Source organism: Chenopodium album, chromosome 16 (genome assembly GCF_948465745.1).
Source record: "Chenopodium album chromosome 16, dcCheAlbu1.1, whole genome shotgun sequence".
In the NCBI taxonomy this organism is placed as follows: domain Eukaryota; kingdom Viridiplantae; phylum Streptophyta; class Magnoliopsida; order Caryophyllales; family Amaranthaceae; genus Chenopodium; species Chenopodium album.
In genome coordinates this window covers 22,271,186-22,286,307 of record NC_137849.1, presented here as the reverse complement: position 1 = coordinate 22,286,307, position 15,122 = coordinate 22,271,186, and the positions used below count along the sequence as shown (strand labels likewise).

Genomic DNA, 15,122 nt, shown 5'->3' with positions numbered 1-15,122 from the left:
ACCAAATTGATTTAAAAGATTTCAAACTAGTGTGTGGTTCCCTTTTGATCTTATCCCCACCTACAATGAGCAAAGTACACCCATCCACCTCTAACCTTAAGAATAAAAATACAAATGGTTTTCAGTAAGTACATTTCTCCTGTTATCTTAAAAAAACATCTGTGGTTTAGAACCATGGCCACTGAAAACGATGGATATCCTGAAGCCCCGCCATTCTGGTCAGAGCTAAAGCTTCCGAGCTTGCTCTCCGTCGATAGAGTTCAGAAACTTCATGCAGCCATTGAGAGTGACTGGAATCCCCTACAACGTACAGCATGCCAAACTGCAGCTGGAAGGGCCTTGTGGAAGCATGTGACAAATGACATGCTAGCAGAATTACTTGCAGGAGAGAGTCAGCTTACAAGCTTTTATGAGAAGATACGGAAAGACTGCCTCAACCAAGCCCGTGAAGTCTCTGGCGTGATCCTTGCAGTTCGAACCCTCTGGTTTGATTCAAAACTTGAAGCTGCAGTTAGTTTTTTCAACAATGATGTGTTGCAGGTTGTTCTCCTTGGTGCAGGTCAGTCACTTCTATGCTTTATTCACATTTGTGCAAACTTTATACATGGAAATATTCATTGTAGATAATAAAATACCAGAAACAATTTGCTGTCATGTCCTGCAGTTACTTGCAATAAAGCTATTTTGCATTAAATAATGATATATGACACATTTGCAAACTCCACTAGGAAGAAAATGTAATCCAATTAATGGATCACCAAGTTAAATATAAGCAGGCTTAACAGTTGTAAAATTCAAAAAGACTATGGACAATCAAATTTTAACACTATATTTGGGCCTAGGATTACATACATTAATTCCACCATTTTAATGGAAAATGTGATGCATGCTATCAAAGCCATATCTTCTGTTGCTTTCAAGCTTCCCTTTTCTTAAAAGGGGGACCGGGGGAGGGGTGGTGGGCGAAAGAGGGGAATATGAGCACAGGCGGATTCCAAAGATGGTCCAACCCAACAGATCTAAGCCATAGCTGCCACCCACCTATATTCGTTAGATCATGTAGAATGGTAGATCATACAAATGAAACAGTCACTCCATTGGCAATCAAATTATCTAAAAAATCAGATAAAGTTATTCTCGAAACTCATAGAAGACAAAGACATAAAGACCCAATGATAAGGATATTACACGCCAAATGATAGCATTTTATAACCACTTAACCCTTATTATAATACTGGAGGATATATTAATTATTTGACGAGTCAGATAATTAATATATCCTCCAGTATTATACCTATCACAAATCAACCTGTCAGAGAAAACATCACTTAAGGCTTCGTTGTTTGGGAGCTGATAAATGCAAATCATAGGAAGATTGGTCCTTCAATGCAGTAATATGATTTCCCCACAATGAAGCTACATCCTACCTGCAAGAATCCAATATTGTTCTATTATATAAAACTGTTTTATGATTTCTTTGAATCTTTCAACATCAAAATTCATTGATTCTAAATAATTATTTGCAGGTATGGACACAAGAGCATATCGGTTAGATTGCTTGACGAATAGCCACGTCTTTGAAGTAGATTTTCCTCAAGTCCTGCAAGTAAAGGCATCCCTTCTACAGGAAGCAATGGTACCCAAGGAAGACCAACAAGAAATGGAAATGAAAGCTAAGATGCTAACCAGAGTGGAAGCTGACATCACAGGGCATGATTGGCTGGAAAAGCTTCAAAATTCTGGATTTGAGCCGGAGAAGAATACTGTGTGGATTCTAGAAGGAATTCTCTACTATCTGTCCAATTGTGATGCTATCGACGTGCTAAAGACCATAGCTTCCCACAGTACTCTTACTACTACTGTGTTACTGGCAGATTTCATGAACAAACAATCAACCATGCTTTCAAAGTCTACTTTCCAATTCCACTGTGATTGGCCAGATGAACTCCTACCTTCTTTAGGATTTTCAGATGTAAAGCTATCTCAAATTGGTGATTCAGACGCCCATTTTGGGCTTCTGAATGATCCATTGAATATGTTTGATAAACTCCGCACCATACCAAGGTCAGTCGAGGTAAACCCAGAGGATGGAACACCATGCTGTCGCCTGTATCTAGTACAAGCTTCTAAATTTCCAATTAGAACAGCTAATTGATCTTATTGTAAACTGATACATAAACTGATAAGTCTCTATGTCATTCACATATGGTGAGAGAAGTTCGAAAAGAATCTAAAGAAGCCACGTGGATAAATATATTAATTAGAACATTTACAAACAAAGCACATGATCAAAAGATATTGGCACCTCAATGGACTAAAATCAGCCAAATCATGACATTTGCAAAAGAAATTCTAAAAATAAAATCAAACAGATTCCAGGTGATCCTAATCTTTGCCGTCATATTCCTGTCAGCTTTCATTTTTTTTTTTTTTTTTTGTTAATGTTCCCTTTTTTTTTTTTTTTTTTTGGGCAAGTAATAAAGGGTTTTATAATGAAGCACCAACTCACCAAGAGGTCAGCACAACAACACTTATAAAAAAAGAGAGCCAAGGATTTCACATTTACAGTTTTACACTATGTTTGGATAACAATATTGAAGGGAAAGGGAGGTGAAGGAAAAAGAGGGAAGGGAAAGGGAGGTGAGGGGAGGGAGAAGGGAGCTTCCATTTTCCTTCCAAATCTCTCCAACAATAGAGAGATTTGGTTTATTAAAAGGGGAAGGAAAATGAATCCTTCCAATTCCCTCCCCTTCCCTCCTTGCATTAGCTATCCAAATAAAGGATGGTGCATCCTTCCTTTTCTCTTCTCTTCCCTTCCCTCCATTACTCTATATCCAAACATAGTGTTAAGCAGAAGTCACAAACTAAACTTGACACCAAACAAAAACATCACAACTTGGAATTTGAAACCTTTAAGAGGGGGAGCAAAATTTTGTTGGTCCCTTTTCTTTCCAACTGCAGCACTAAATATACAATGGAATCATATTTGAAATTGCAGCAAACCAACCTTATTTTTGTTCTGTTCAAGACAACAAGCACATATTTTACCTAAAGTTAAACGCAGCTTAATCCAAACAAGGCTAATGATAAATGACAAAGAGACTGGACCCATGGACAGGAACAAAAGGAAAAAAAAACCTCAAACAAAATGATGATCTAACGGTGAACTTTGTAACAACAAAGGGGCATCTTGGAAAAACAATTATAATTGAAACTACTGATGCTGCCAGCCCATTATGAATAACTGATAGGAAAATGAAGAACCCATATGATCTTAACATTTTAGACACAAGTAATGTAGTCCTCTTCTATTTCTAAACCCACATCCTATACAAAGAACCCAAAAAAAAAAAAAAAATATTAAAAGGGCTTTTAAATATGACTTCATATTATATATCCGTACTTGGTCCAGTCCTTGGGGTCAAAAGTTAAAAATGATTTATCAATCAAAATTTCAAAATAACATAAACGAGTCAAATACATCAAGATTAAAAAATGCATATCTCCCAATAATGCATCATAACAATGAGGGACAGAAAAATACGTGGGCATGGTTAATCAAGTAAGCCTACAAAATCAAAGCTCACAGCTGCAAGAATGCAAATGTACCTTCAGATAGACTCGAGAGTGACCCTGATTTGATTACTTGTCCAACACCATTGAATGTCAATTCACAGTTTCAGAATTACCTATCAACATTTGCTAGTAATTCGGTAAAAATAATTCAAGCTTTTTTTTCTCTATTGCAATTTAGGAATAAGGAACCAACATGGTAATGACTCTGAAAAGAGCAGGTGCATACACTAGTATCAATAGTGAAGGGGGCAAACTATATTTGACAGGATATTAATGTTTAAGCTTTAAAAAGATTGGGTCACTCCCAGAGAAAAGTCTACTGTTTCACATCCATTAACTCCCAAGTACATACAAGATTCTCCATGACGAAACAACCCATGGTTATCCAGCTGGAAGTCAAATGTCAATGCATCCTTTGATACCTTGCTCAAAATTGTTGAGAGACGACAACGAATCCATGACAGCATTTGCAACCTTTTGTCTGCTTTACATAACAACAAACAAATCACAAACAAAAGTTTGCAGGTAATTTCTCAAATTCTCCAAGTTAACACATAATATTAAGTAAATTCTACTCACTCCAAACCTTTTCACATGTCTTAAAAAAAGGGGTGAATTGGATGAAAGATTTTGGGTGAACGAGCTTATGAAATCAAGTGGAACAAAGCTACTGTTTGTAAACAAAGATGACAATTATTTTGGAATTACTTAAGATGGCAAGGCATTTAATGACATGATAGATTTAGCAACAAGAATATAGAACTTGTACCAGGTGTAAATGTATTTTAGTTATAAGTTCTTTACTGAGTGGTATACTGGATGTCACATAATTTGTACCTCAAAGATAAGAATCATGGAATAAAAGTAACAAGGAACCAATTATATAAGCAATAATCACCAAAAAAGTAGGATAAACATTAACCAGATAAAGATCTCATAAAATTTACTACTGCCATCTTTAATAGGTTTAAATAAAAAACTGCAATCTTGTATGATTTTAAATAATTATTCAACTTCCTTTTAAAGTAAGGTCACATTCTTCTATACCTTTCAATTTCTACAGATATCTCTCTATGCTTAACTCATCCAGACGTGAGATGTTAATCTGGGGATTAAACATACTTTTTCTGGACTTATACTGTTCCCACTAAACTAAAAATGGAAAAGAACCACATACCTATCTGAGACAAGTTGAAAATCTGCTTCCTTGGCCACACCATTCAGAAAGGTGAATGATCTACCCCCCAAAAAATAAACAAATCAGTTAATAAATGTGTAAAAATGCAATACATAAGAAGATCAATCACACACTCAAACAACACAAACAAGACAATTCCAATATTTCAAGTTAGTAACATAAAAAGATGATCCAAATCAAAAAGTGTAAGGGCAACTGGAAATGGATAAGAATACTAACTATCAGAGTTTTCCTTAGCTCAGGGGAAATTATTCCCCGGCTCTTTTGATACCAAACATGCTGAAGCGACACCAATTCAGCAGCAAGTATTCCCAAGAATCCCAACAAAAGTAGTAAGTAATAATAGCCAATATATATCTAAATTCCGCTTAACTTTACTTAATCAAAGTTTGAAACTAAACAATTTAAGGCCTTCAGAGAAATGCCATTTTCAAGGGTTCTAGCCTTCTAGGTAACCCATCGTTTTTCCTTAGACTACTCCAATGTCTGTTTGTGATTGTTTATGGTGGTGAATGGCTGTTTGTGGGAGGAGAGGAGGAAAAGTGTAGAAGTGGGAGTAATGGTTGCTGTCCTCTAGGGAGGAAAGGAGAAAGACTAGATTTCAAACATGGGGTAATGATCCAAAAGGGAATAAGAATTAAGGATCAGAGTTGGTGAAGCTCAATTCCTTCATATATATTAAGGCCAAAGACAAATTGGAAGAGTTTAAGGGCTTTAACGTTTTGATGTGGATTAAGAGGCTGAGTTACTTGAAACAGATTTCAATTGAAAACCCATGCATCAAAACTTCAAAAGATTCAGTTTGGATGATATAGAAGGGAAGGAGGGAGACAGGGGTGAGAAGAGGAAGATGGAAGAAAAAGAATTGTGAGGACAATATGACTACGATGATACTCAAATTGTTGCCAAATTCATAGCATTATGTGATGTATATTTCCCTTTTCTGATTCAGCCATGAACACATAACGCACCTAATATTATTCAGAAAATCTTCTAGAGGCGCCGTGGTTTCCACTTTATCAATTTTCTTACGCATGAGTTATATTTTCCCTTGTCGACCTGTACCCATTACTCTGAGTTGGCCACCAGCTTTATAATACCCTTAAGGTACCTATCACATCCTACACTTCAATATCAAAAACTCTTAATACTGAAAAACGACAACACAAGTCCTTAAATTTGTGAGTATACAAGAGGCTACAAGGTGGCCACATTAGCTAGTACCTATGATATAAAAATCTTCAATTTCTTATTCATCTAAGGTATCACTCGTTACATCACTACACAGCAACAGCAGGAGAGACCCTTCTATAGAGGCTGCATCTGCTCCCTCTGAGAATGAAGTGAAGCAATATCAATGGTATCTTTGAAATATCACAATGACAATTGTCCCAACTCAAACATTTCCCCCTTCCTCAGCGGAACATTTTCCTAACAAATTCCCATTGTCTAGGCCTAAGAAGGGGGGGGGGGGGGGGGATTAGAAAGACGGAGAAAGAAAGCATTACACTTATTTTTCGAATATAGAGAAAGGAGACCCAAGGCTCCAAAGTCTAACTATTTTGTCAAATATTGTCAATTTGTTACACTTTCCCTAATACAAATTGCATGACTTCGTAAGAAATAATTTACATTGAGATGGGAGCAAAAACTAATAAAAACACAATATTTCTCCCTTCAACTAACCAATAACAATAGATACAAAGTCTAATAACACCTGCAATATCTTATAATTAAATGATGTTTAACGACTATCTTGCTTCATATGATTAGATTGCATATATTGAGTTCTGATGTATATAACTTTTATGCATTTAAATTAATGTAAGAAATTTGTTTGAAAAATACATTGAGGCTGTAATTATAGAATCAGGCCACAGATTTGAGCTCCCATATAGCATTTAACAATAGGAAAAATTGCCACTATTAATCCCAACTTTGCCTCGTCCGCTAATATTAATCTCAACTTTCATTTATTCCCTATCACTCCCAACTTTATACCCTATTAATTTTTATCACCCCCATATAACCTGCAACCGGTTAATAAGGTAACATTTGTGAATTAGATTTTTTTGCAAACGTGTCAATATGTAATTGGTAGAAAAAAAAAAGAGAAAAAAATAATGTAAAAAAAAAAAATTAAATTTCCTAAAACTAACCAAGTAGCTGCCCCACCTCCACCACCACCACCCGACGCACACCCTCCCCACACGCACCCCAGCGCAGCCAGCCACCACACGCACTCCCTTCCTAGCCCACCACTACCGGAAACCCATCACAGCCCTACGGTCGTTTCCCCACCAAAAAAACAACACCCTTCTCCAAAATCGACCACCAAAATTGGCCACAAATGGCCGAAATCGGCTGATGTTGGGGCTGAATGGTTGATTTCAACCCTAAACCGGCCGATTTCGGCCGTTTATGGCCTATTTCGTGGCTGATTGTCACTGATTTTCGAAGGGGCCGAATGGTTCAGGGAAAGGGGCGAAATTCGACGGGGAAAGGAAGGTGTAGGCGAAATCGGCGGGGAAGGGGGCGAAATCGGCGTGGAAGGGGGTGAAATCGAGGGTCGGGGAAAGGAAAGAGGTGGGTTTCAAGGGCGGGGGAGGGGCTGGGCGTCGTATTCCGGCGCGGCGGGAGGTGTTTACGGGGGTGGGGGGTGAATTACTCGCGGGGGTGGGGTGTTTTCCAGGATGGGGGCTGCTGGTTTGAGGTAGGGGGCTGGGTTTTGTAGTTGGGCTTTTTTATTTTTAATTTTTTTTTTTTTTTTTAATTTTGTTTGGACCTATCACGTATTCACGTGTGGACACGTTTCTAGGTTACCTGCTACATCAAGTTAGATGACTGGTTGGGGTGATAAAAATTAATAAGGTATAAAGTTGGGAGTTGTTTTGGGTGTTTTTTGGTCCCTCGAAAGAGTTACGTCACCATGTCACCAAGACTGGTCCTGCGCGGCTTGTACCTGCAAAACACGGAGACTCCAGTTGGTAGGAGCTCCACCTCCGACGATCAAATTAGTATTGGTCGTAGAAGATGAAAAGGTGCGGAAAAGGTAAATGTGAGATCTTCTCGGATTCCTAGATCAGGTGTTTTCCCTTGTCCGATTGGGTGCACGACCCCTCTCCCAAACCAACAAGAGGGTGGGAGACGTTGCGCAGGCTATCCAGCTTGTACCTCAGCTTGGACACACTTGTAGCTGATGAGGTCAGAGGAGCTACCCGTGTCTATAAGGATCCGATCAACCAGTTGGTTGGCGACCTTACATTCAATGACAACCGGGTCGTCATGCGCCCGGCGGACTTTGCCCCAATCCCGCTCAATAATGACGACCTCTGGGAAGGTGCTGCCAGATTACGCCTGCCCCTCATCAACAGAATTAACCATCTTTTTCAGATAATCTTTGGTGTCCCGAATGGTCGGACCACCTCTAGCGAACCCGCCTGCTATGGTGTAGACCGGCTCTTTGTCAGTGTCTAAACTACTAGCCAAGACTGTCCAGGGTTCGTCTTCACAGTCGCTTTAGACTTCAAGATGTAAGATTTCAACACCCTCTTGTCATTGGTGTCATGGCCAACTTCCTCGTGGAAGTGGCAATATTTATTTTTGTTCCGCGACTGGACGGAACTCTTCATCGGATTCGGCTTCTCAATGGTCAGCCGGTCCTTTATCTTCATGAGGATGGAGTAACAGTCTTTATTAAACTCGTACCTTGGGACGTACGGTTTGAATTCTTTCTTTTTCTTCTGGGTCGGCTGATGAGATTCATCAACCACCTAGACTTCCTTTCTATTTTTGCTCTCTTCAGCTTTTTGAGCCGGCTGCGCAGATCGACCCTCCTTTTGTTTGTCAGACTTTTTAGAGTCCGATTGATGGCCGGAAGAGCAGAGGTCGGTGGCTTGAATAAATCTTTACGCCTCCATCAACGCCTCTCGGAGGGTGAAGACCCTCTTCCTGACAAGGTCAAAATTAAAGGTTAACCCGTCCTTCAGACCAGAAGTCTGTGTAGGCTATTTCGTCAGACAACCCTTGAATCTGGATTCTCACCAAGATTGAACCGCCGGACGTAGGAGCGGAATCCTTCTCTCTCTCCCTGCCATATGGTGCTCAAGTCGAGGCTCGTTTTCTTGGCAGGGATGTTCATCGAGAAGTTGGAATCAAACAAGAAGGCAAGCCTCTTGAAGCTGTCAATACATCCGGCTGGCAAGTTGTCAAACCATTGTTGGGCTATGCCCTTCAAGGTACTCGGGAAGCATCTGCACTACATGGAATCATCCAACCCTTGCATGTGCATAAGGTTGTTGTAGGCCATGAGGTGATCCCAAGACATTCTTAACCTTGGCTGGCTGTGCCGCCTCGGTTATCTCCCTAGTGAACGCAGAGATTTGTTCACCAAGCCTGAGTCCAAGGGCTGGACATTGTGTGCCCCTAACCTCGAAAGAGGGACGGCTGCATGAATGGTGGGACATATTGTCCGTATAGCATCTGAGGCACATACGGGCTGAACCAATCATCTGAGGGCCAGTATGGACGGACTTGCCGCTTGTATGGCTCTCATGCAAGGATTAGGAATTCTTTGCTGAGGTATTTTTGAAGCAGTCTGGAAAGCTCGATGCAGAAACTGCCTCAGACAGCTGCTGACTCTTGTTATGCTCGATGATGTGTCGAGCATCGAAGAAGGTTTTCTTGCTACCATGCGGCTGAATAGCTCGCATGACCTTCCTTTTGCCCGTCTGAGGCACAAGGATCTTGGACCAGTCAATTGCAGGTGTGGCCTTCTTTGGATGTGGAGTAGGCTGCGTGTCTCTACTGGCTTTCTCTTCTCAGCTTGAGGAGTCTTCTTGGCCGACTGACCCTCGCTAGAGCCAGCCGTCCTCTCGTTAATCAGGTCCTTGATTACACCCTTGAAACTTGTCATGAATTTCATGAGTTCGTCTCGGGTGACTGGAGCCTGACCCCTTGCCGTCTGGGTTTCACCGGGAGGTGGTCCAGTAGACTTGCTGGACCAGCTTCATTGTTGCTCAGTTCCAGTCTATCTCTGGGGACGGATGCGCTTAGAGATGAGTGACCCATCAGGGGCCACATGGGTTTCGACTTCACAGTCGTGGTCTGTATAGACCTCCTCATCGGCTCTAGGTCGGTTGGGTTCAGGCGCTGATACAGACTCTTGAACCATCTTAGAGGTACTCTCCCCACAGACGGCGCCAAATGCTTTGGGAGTTTTTTGGTCCCTCGGGAGAGTTACATCACCAAGACTGGTCCTGCGCGGCCTGTACCTGCAAAACACGGAGACTCCGGTTGGTAGGAGCTCCGCCTCTGATGATCAAGTTAGTATTGATCGTAGAAGATGAAAAGGTGCGGAAAAGGTAAATGTGAGATCTTCTCGGATTCCGAGATCAGGTGTTTTCTCTGATGTGAGAGAATGTAGATATGTTGCAATAAATGGTGTCCCCAAAATGGGGGGAATCTCCCTATTTATAGGGTCGTTGCAAAATGTGTCCTCCTAGCTGCGCCGTTTTGCGGCGTTCTTGGGAATAGGGCCCTCAAGGCCGCCATTCCATTTATCATCTGACACGTGTAAGCCGAGGAATGGTCCATGTTGGACCCATCCTAGAGTGCCTCTTGTCCCTCTCTAATTTGGCCATGTGTGTGGGGTATTTTTACCCTAAACAGGAGTGATAGGAAATAAACGAAAGGTGTGATTAATATTGGCGGATGAGGCAAAGTTGGGATTAATAGTGGCAATTTTTCCTTAACAATATTAGAAACAAACAGATTTTAAAATTTGCTACTAATAATTAGTGTCATGCTTCATCTACCTTATAAGATCACTTAGCCTGGCTTCAGCTTCCAATTTGGCAGAGTCACCATCGTCAAGTAATGATGCTGCATTAGTCATAACTAATTTAAACGTGCAAACCTATCATCAACAAAAACAGGAGGTTACAAGCTACAGACACAAAGTCAAACGAAAAAACATTCTCTAGACAAATTTTATATAAAGTCACCACAAGATCATATAAATAAAACAAGTTTAAAAAAAGGTGCGATTTTGATAATATCAGGATTACACCTCCAACATCCGCCTCATATATCGATGCATATTTACATTTTTACAAACCATAAACCAATACAATTACTTTCTCATATTTCATTTGAAGATCCGACTTTTCCAAGCTCATTAATAAATCAACAAGCACATTCACAAATTCAAATAAATACTTCAATTCCAAAACAAGGTCTTAAACTAGATTTTTGCAAATTATTAAGAATTTTAATTTTATTGGAGCCATGTATGAAAGAAAACTTCCACGCAAAATAAGAAAGAGATACCTTGAATTTTCGAAATAAGTCCATGATACTTGGAAGGCAACAGATCTTTCTTAAGGAGAAAAAGATATTGGCTCAAAAACGGTATACAAAATTGAGGCTGTTGAGAGATTGAAAGCTAGATTAGTAGCTATTGGTATCAACAAGTCAAAAGGGTAAGATTTAAAAGACACCTTCTTGCTTGTTGCAAGCAATTGTTAGAATTTCATTGCCCTTTGGCCCTTATATGAACTAGATATTAGACATTATGAATTGTTGGGTTAGTGTGGCCTAAGTTCCATAAGCCCACACTTTAAGCATATGACATGATATAACATAATTCCAGGTTTTTATATATATATCATAATATGATGGTAAACAATTATAGAATCTTCAAGAATTATCTTGTACGATATCATAATTTCTAGAGAAATAATGTGGAGCACCTTCTGTCAGCAAATTGGAGCTTTTTTTTTAAGAAAAAAAGTTCACATTATACTAGTAAGTGTACATGAGAAAGCTACTAGAAACATTATATGCCTATGAGAATTCTATAATTTGCAGCAAGAAAAGCATGTGTCGTGATGTAGGATTTTCTACACTACATCATCTACCATACATCAATTACATATATTAGTGTTAGGGTAAAATTTTGATAGTGATTCACTTATATGATCCACCAAGGTTTTATTATTATTTCTAAGTCAAGATGTTATAATTATTTTGAAATGAAGGAAGTAATTGAACTTTAGGAGATAACTATTTTTGAGGCCATGACAGATGTGTGAAACTCTATAGAATTAAACAATAAACAAATGTGATCTACGTATTAAGATTTTTAAGAAGTTAATAGTTAATAAATCTAACATGAAATATACAACTTGCTACATAATACTTGACCTTTACAACAATATATAATTATTTTTGATTAAAACAATAGTTATAACTGCTTTTGATAGTGAGAATTATGAGAGGAGGGTTTTTGAAAGTGTTAGCATGAAATCTTAGAGGATCATATTGGTGGAGCATTTCTAAAATATTACCAATAAATGATTTATGGTGATGGATGAAGTGTGTATAAAAATCTATATCACCACACATGTTCTCTCACTGCAAATTCTAGAAGTCTTATCAGCATATAACATTTCTAGTAGCTTTCTTGTGCACATGCTAGTAAAATGAAGAAACTTCAGCACTAAATGCCCCAAGTTTGTCAACATATGTTATTCCAAATGATTTCTTTAGAAATCATGATTATACAAGATAATACTAGAAGATTCTAGAATTGTTTATCGACATGAGATAATAACGTATGAACTTGTATAGTTTGGGTCACACTAACTATAATATACATGAAACCTCCTCCTGGATATAACTAAGTAAAGTCATATCAAATATGCAAGTTGAAAAGATCATTATATGGTCTAAAGCAAGCTTCCAGACAATGAATTAGAGCTTTGTTAAATTAAGCTAGGGTTGGGTATTAATCAATCTACTCAAGATCAGATTTTCCAAAAAGAGACTTTGATGGAGAATTCATGGTGGTATTGATTTATGTGGATGAACTGTTATTGACCAGCAGAAGTCATTAACACATTTAAGCAAAAACTCGATATAGCCTTCACCGTTAAAGCACAAAGATACTTGAAACACTTAAAATTTAGAGTACTATGAGCTTCGAAGGGTACAATAACTCAGAAGATATATGTAAATCATATTGTTTCATTTATGTTGATCCTCCATTGGTTTTTAAATGCATATTCTGATGCTGACTGGAGAGGTTGTCCATTCAGCAGCAGATCTTTAAGTGCTTACTACATAAGTACATATTATAGAAAATAGATTGGTGCCATGAAAGACTAAAAAGTAGAAGGCTGTCAGGAAGTCATCTGGAGCATGACCAGTACTGCAAGATAGTCTGCTTAGCAGGAAATTTGAAAGATCGCAGATTTTTTTTCCCACTCTTCCTAAAGTCATGCACTGTGATAACAGACCAGCAGAACACAGCTCACTATCCTGTCTTCCATGAAAGGACAATGCATATCAGAAAATGACTACCATTGCCCTCGAGAACAAGTAGATGCCGGGTTATGTCTTAGTAAAACGCAAAAGGATGATTTACTCACCAAGGCTCTTCCTACAACTCAGCATTATAATTGATCTTTCAAGCTTGGACTTACCACCCAACTTACACAACAAGATTGAGGAAGGTGTATGAGAGTTGATTACTATTTACTACCTCCATTACTTATTAATTGCAACAAAAGAATTTCTAATGTCTCAAAACTAATACCCTTTGTTGTAATTAATATAAAACGGACTAACGGAGGTAGTATTAGATTAACAAAACTCATCTCAAGCTCTTCTTTCTCTCTACTACATTCGAGAGCTTATCTTTACTATGGAGTACATTAATAACATCATCTGGGACGAATACAACATCTATAATCCACGTGAAGGGGTTCGGAATTTCAGGTTCCTATTGCTATTACAACAACCAGAAAAAATTGATCAACAAATCATTTAACGACGACAATGAATAAATTATAAGAGGAATCAAACCTCAACACCAGTTTTAGCTTGAAATGCTACCAAAGAATTCCTATCATCAGCAACACAATCCCTAGCAGCAGATTTTAACATCCCTTGAATTTCCTCCAAATCCTTCTGCTCATAGTTAACATCCTTCGCCACTATTTATTACAAAAAAATGAATAATTGTATAAATAAAGGGCATAAATTCAAATTTTAAAATATGGCATTTGGCATTTTGGCTGGTTTAACCCAAAAAAAAAAAAAAAAAAAAAAAAAAAAAAAAAAAAAAAAAAAAAAGAAATCTACATACTTAGCAATCGATAAGCATAGCGAAGAATTTCTTGGGAAGCATCAATTGGGGCTAAAAGATACTTAATCGACTTCTTTTTCTGCTCTCTCAACCAATCTTTTGGTCCAGCTGCAAACATTTTGACAAACAAGATCAAAATTTAGGGATTTACCCAGATAAAAACAATCAATTTCAGTTCAAATTAAGATGAAAAAATACAATTGAAAGGTAGAAATGAAGAAAATTAAGAATACCCACAAATTCCAAGGTTGAATGCAACTGCAGGAGGTGGTGATTGGAGAAGAAAAGGGGTGATTGAGAGGAGAAGAGAGGTTTGTCGTCGAGATATGGCGGCATTCGTGGGATTATTGGAGAGAGAATTGGGGAGTTTTGGATTTGGAGGAAAATTTGGGGAAGATGATGAAGTTGAGGTTGAGCAGAGTGTTACTGTCATCATTTTCGCGCCTGGTGCTGGTGAAAGAGCATGAATGACTGATAGGCTGATCGTATGAATATCATGATGATGCATGGGGCCCGTCTAATGTTTTCCTGCGTTTTTTTAGTTAATACGTTTTTATCAGCATACAATTTTAGCGATTACTCCCTCCGTTTTTAAATACTTGTTCTATTTCTTCATATTCGAAGTTTTAGGAGAATTTTGAGAAAGTAATAAAATATGGAGATAGATGGATAGGGGGGAAAATAAATTGTAAAAAGCAAATGTAATTGAGATAATTGAAGAAGAAAAAAAAAATATGATAATTAGTCAATACTCTCTCTCTAAAAATTCCTCTCTTTTCTCTCACTAAATTCCCTTTGTTTTTCCCTCACTAAAAATCTCCGTTCACCCTTTAAGCTTTCCTTTAATTCTTCCTTTTATTCTAGAGAGAGCTTCTTCCTTCTCTCTATTCTAAATAGAGAGCTTCTCTAAGACGTACACAAATGTCTGTTAACTAGCTAGAAAGTATGGGGATTGAAATTACAAGACAACCGTATGATACCCTAGAGGATGCTGGTAGATATAATCTGGCAGTGGTAGCCAAAGTCATTGATCTTAGTGTCCTTCAAGAACAACATCTACAAGAATGGATCGACTAATTTTGGAAAACTGGACGCCCAATTTTAGTGCAGAAAGCAAGTCATATAAATGGCTCTTTTTTCTTCTTCTGTAATAACATAGATGATAGGGATATGTTGTTATCTATTCGTACAACCCCA

The 15,122-nt window shown here is 38.4% G+C and overlaps 2 protein-coding genes across 2 annotated transcripts; one reads left to right on the top strand and one right to left on the bottom strand.

Annotated features, from left to right (window-relative positions):
* The first annotated feature begins 82 nt into the window (after positions 1 to 82).
* Positions 83 to 2,260, top strand: LOC145586309 (uncharacterized). The gene is made up of 2 exons (XM_081643096.1): positions 83 to 559; positions 1,527 to 2,260. The coding sequence occupies exons 1-2, from the start codon at positions 115 to 117 to the stop codon at positions 2,153 to 2,155; spliced, it is 1,074 nt and encodes a 357-aa protein (XP_081499222.1). The 5' UTR covers positions 83 to 114; the 3' UTR covers positions 2,156 to 2,260.
* Positions 2,261 to 3,709: 1,449 nt separating this feature from the next.
* Positions 3,710 to 14,414, bottom strand: LOC145586310 (uncharacterized). The gene is made up of 6 exons (XM_081643097.1): positions 14,163 to 14,414; positions 13,926 to 14,033; positions 13,643 to 13,773; positions 10,591 to 10,691; positions 4,754 to 4,813; positions 3,710 to 4,057 (listed from the first exon to the last, which is right to left on the bottom strand). The coding sequence occupies exons 1-6, from the start codon at positions 14,359 to 14,361 to the stop codon at positions 3,973 to 3,975; spliced, it is 684 nt and encodes a 227-aa protein (XP_081499223.1). The 5' UTR covers positions 14,362 to 14,414; the 3' UTR covers positions 3,710 to 3,972.
* Positions 14,415 to 15,122: the final 708 nt, after the last annotated feature.